Source organism: Ammodytes marinus, assembly GCF_949987685.1.
Source record: "Ammodytes marinus genome assembly, chromosome: 6".
NCBI classification, from domain to species: domain Eukaryota; kingdom Metazoa; phylum Chordata; class Actinopteri; order Uranoscopiformes; family Ammodytidae; genus Ammodytes; species Ammodytes marinus.
The window spans coordinates 23762065-23765603 of NC_137235.1; the positions used below are offsets into that span (position 1 = coordinate 23762065).

At 39.7% G+C, this 3539-nt stretch overlaps 1 protein-coding gene across 1 annotated transcript; it reads left to right on the forward strand.

Moving 5' to 3' along the window:
• The first annotated feature begins 686 nt into the window (after positions 1 to 686).
• Positions 687 to 3181, forward strand: cep20 (centrosomal protein 20). The gene is made up of 4 exons (XM_080028780.1): positions 687 to 744; positions 1502 to 1699; positions 2049 to 2133; positions 2663 to 3181. Exons 1-4 carry the CDS (start codon positions 717 to 719, stop codon positions 2790 to 2792), a joined length of 441 nt encoding a protein of 146 aa, XP_079884906.1. The 5' UTR covers positions 687 to 716; the 3' UTR covers positions 2793 to 3181.
• Positions 3182 to 3539: the final 358 nt, after the last annotated feature.

Here is a 3539-nt window from a genome sequence, read left to right on the forward strand (position 1 = left end):
GCTGGATAATAAAATGTTTTTTAAATCTACAGTAAGGTTATGCTCGAGCGAGTCCTTGTGAATAAGTTTGGGGACAAGATCAATAAACGTCCATGCCTTCACTAAGCATTCAAATAAACACAGTCATATAGATTTTTTTGGATGACAGCTGACGACATCAGTGACGATTTAGTGGTTTCCTATCAGTTCTCTGAAAGCTGCTGTGTCATAGTATAGTGTCAGCTGAGACCAATTTCTAACTATGCATATGCCTAATAATTGAATATGCAAAGTGTGAGACATGGTAAATAGAAGTGGAAGTAGACATATTTTTACAGGCAACCAGTGATGCGATTGACCCGAATCTGTGTACATTTGTCTCGACTATCTTTTAATAATCAGGAGCATATACAATTAAAACTGTGTTGATGGCCATTTTTAAGGAAAGGAAATCTTTAAATAATGCATAATGTATTATATATATATATATGATTTTATTCAGGACACATGAAGATCCATAGTACAATGTATAAAAAATATGATCTATCATGCAGTTTTGACGTGGTGGAATATGCATGGCGAGTAGTTTCTACGAAGAAACAGAATCAGAACGAAAGACATTTCCAAACCAAGTGGTTGTAGTTACACAACTCCGTCACTAGATGGCAGACGTCTATGAGCTGATGACCAGTGGCAGCACTGCAGACAGTTGTTTTGTTTACACTTGTCTTGTTGCAATGGCGACCATCACTGAGCTGAAGTGCGGTAAGCGCTCACTGTTATTCGTGATTTTGTTTGTATTAACTACTACATTCCTAACGCTAACTCAAACTACAGTTGACTGTACTCTAGTAGCGTACTGCACACGTTAGTCAGGTTGCTGACAACAGTGGTAAACAAAGGTAAAGTTAGCTTAATCACAAAAACATGACGCCCTCGTGTGTACGTGTCTCCATTCAGAAATTCAACTATTTAGCCTGCAAAATAGCTAAGGTGCTCTAGTTGTAAGCACAATGATGCATTAAAGCTACTTTTGGGGCTGTATGTAATGCTAAAACCTACATTTCAATTCGGCTTATATATACAACCTCGGTAGCACATAATTCTCGGTTTTTCATGGATTTCTTACAGCTCCCCCACTTTACAATGGTTACCATTAGCAAGCTAACGTGGCTAGTGAGCTGGTTTACATAAATAAAGTATAGTCTCGCACAGCCAGACCAAACTACAGCTAAATTGAAGACAGTTAAAATAATCACATACATCCCGATTTGAATAGTGGTTCTTGATGACTCGGTCAATACGTTGTGCCATATTTGAAGAAGGCTGTATGTTTGTCAAAAAGTAAGGGAACATTAAATTCGCTAATAAATGACTGGAGTGTGGCGCATTGGAAAATACCGCCAATTTGGGGAAGACGTTAATGCAAAGTTAGCTGCATCATTTGGTCGAAGACTCTGTTTAAAGAAACGTAATATCTGACTTCTTACTAATTCAATTCAAACCCTGGGTGTTGTTGTAGCCGTGAGGGACACACTGGAGTCCCGTGGTGTTATGGGCCAGCTGAAGGCTCGTATCCGGGCGGAGGTGTTCAGCGCTTTGGATGACCAGCGTGAACCTCGACCACCACTGTCCCACGAAAACCTGCTCATCAACGAGCTCATCCGGGAATACCTGGAGTTCAACAAGTACAGGTACACTGCGTCAGTGCTGACGGCAGGTAAGTGAAAAGATAAATCCCAGATTGTTCAACTTGTGTTTTTACTAATAAATCGTGATTTACTAATAATGCATCACATTTGCTGTAGGCCTATCTAATAGGGGCATATCATATACATTATTGTGACACGTTTAACTTGAGTATGGCTTGGTTTACTATAGCCTACTTGACAAAAATATTCAATTATTTGGAATGATGCCATTTCGTGCCACAGACAGCATCAGTAGGCCTATTGCATTTGAGAAAGGCCCTTGTTTAGATTTCAGATCCCAGCTGTGTTTTTTGAGACTTCACCAGTCAATAGAGCAAAGAGTAGGCTACTACTAATCTCAGCTGTTTGTTTTCTCAGAGTCAGGCCAACCTGAAGTTCCCTTGGACAGACAGTTCCTGGTCAATGAGCTCAAAGTGGCAGAGGATACAAGCTCCAAGTCTGTGTAAGTGAGTGTGTAAGCCAGGATTGAAGGGGATTTTATCAGTACAGTCTGCTGTCCAACCAAGTTTTCAAATATTCACTGAACTCTCTGAGGGGGAATGAGTAGTTATGGGATAGTCATTTCAAAAAGCTCTGTGAAAATGCTGCAGATTTTCAGAAATCTTCCTACCAAACGTGGGCTATATTTTGGGTTTGTACATCATAAATAGCACATTTCTCTTAGTTGAGCACACGGGGCTCTGCAAATGCATAAGCGATTGTAGTCTGGCATATGCGTCACTGTTTCTCATCCTGTCACTCATCTCTGTATGCCATCAGGGAAAACTGAAAAATACACATAATTAGAATAATTCCTGGTTAGTCCTTTGGATAGAGAGTGAACCTAATGCAACCATGAAGACCTGGGTTTGATTCCTGCCCAGAACCTTATCAGTCATACCATCTTCTCTCATTTCAAGAAAAAATTACAATTGTTAGTCACTCACGACTCACCAGTTCATTCTTTTTTTTTTCACATTTGGACTTTCCAGGCCTCTTCTCTATGGCTTGGTGGGCCACTTTGTGAACAGCAGTAATAACGGTGGAAAGGTGTTCCTGCGGGGTTCGTCTCTGCCAGCTGGAGCCACTGGCAGCAGCACAGCACCTGGACCTGATGCCTAAAAAACTAAGCTTTGGACTCAAACGACACTTGGAATGTTGAAGCACCTTGTTGGAATTTAGTGAGATGGTCATCTTCTTCCTCTTCGCCATAGTTTTAACTGTGTTTTCTGTGTGTAATCTACAGGCATTACAGCATGCCCTATATGAATTCTGCAGAGCTGATAAAAATGCACAGAACCTTTGTTATGTTTTATATTGTACGGTGCCAATGATCCCAGGTGGCCTTTCTCTGTTTAGATTTCTATATCTTGGCCTCACCAATTAGGTTAAAGGCCTACTTCACCGGTTTGAATATGAAGGTGTATTGAATTCTGAGATCCTATGTAGTATAAATGTGCGAAAAAAAATGAAATCGGTTCATCCTAGCCTGAGAAAAGGCAGAAAGAGTGTTTTTCTTAACCCTATATTTCTCTTTCTCGTGACATCACAGAAAGAGAAATATAGGGTTAAAAAATAACTTACTTTGTAAATATTACTGTGATGTCTTTTACTGTGACATCACAGTAATATTTACAAAGTACGTTTTTTTTAACCCTATATTTCTCTTTCTGTGATGTCACGAGAAAGAGAAATATAGGGTTAAAAAAAACACTCTTTCTGCCTTTTCTCAGGCTAGGATGAACCGATTTTAATTTTTTTAGCACATTTATACTACATAGGATCTCAGAATTCAATACACCTTCATATTCAAACCGGTGAAGTAGGCCTTTAAGCATTGTTCATGGTTGCACTGCTCACAGTCAACCA

Excerpts from the sequence above, each read along its gene's own strand:
- cep20 (XM_080028780.1), top strand. The coding sequence starts at position 717 with ATGGCGACCATCACTGAGCTGAAGTGCG. Across the intron at positions 745-1,501 it reads CATCACTGAGCTGAAGTGCG|CCGTGAGGGACACACTGGAG; the intron begins GTAAGCGCTCAC and ends GTGTTGTTGTAG. Across the intron at positions 1,700-2,048 it reads TGCGTCAGTGCTGACGGCAG|AGTCAGGCCAACCTGAAGTT; the intron begins GTAAGTGAAAAG and ends TTGTTTTCTCAG.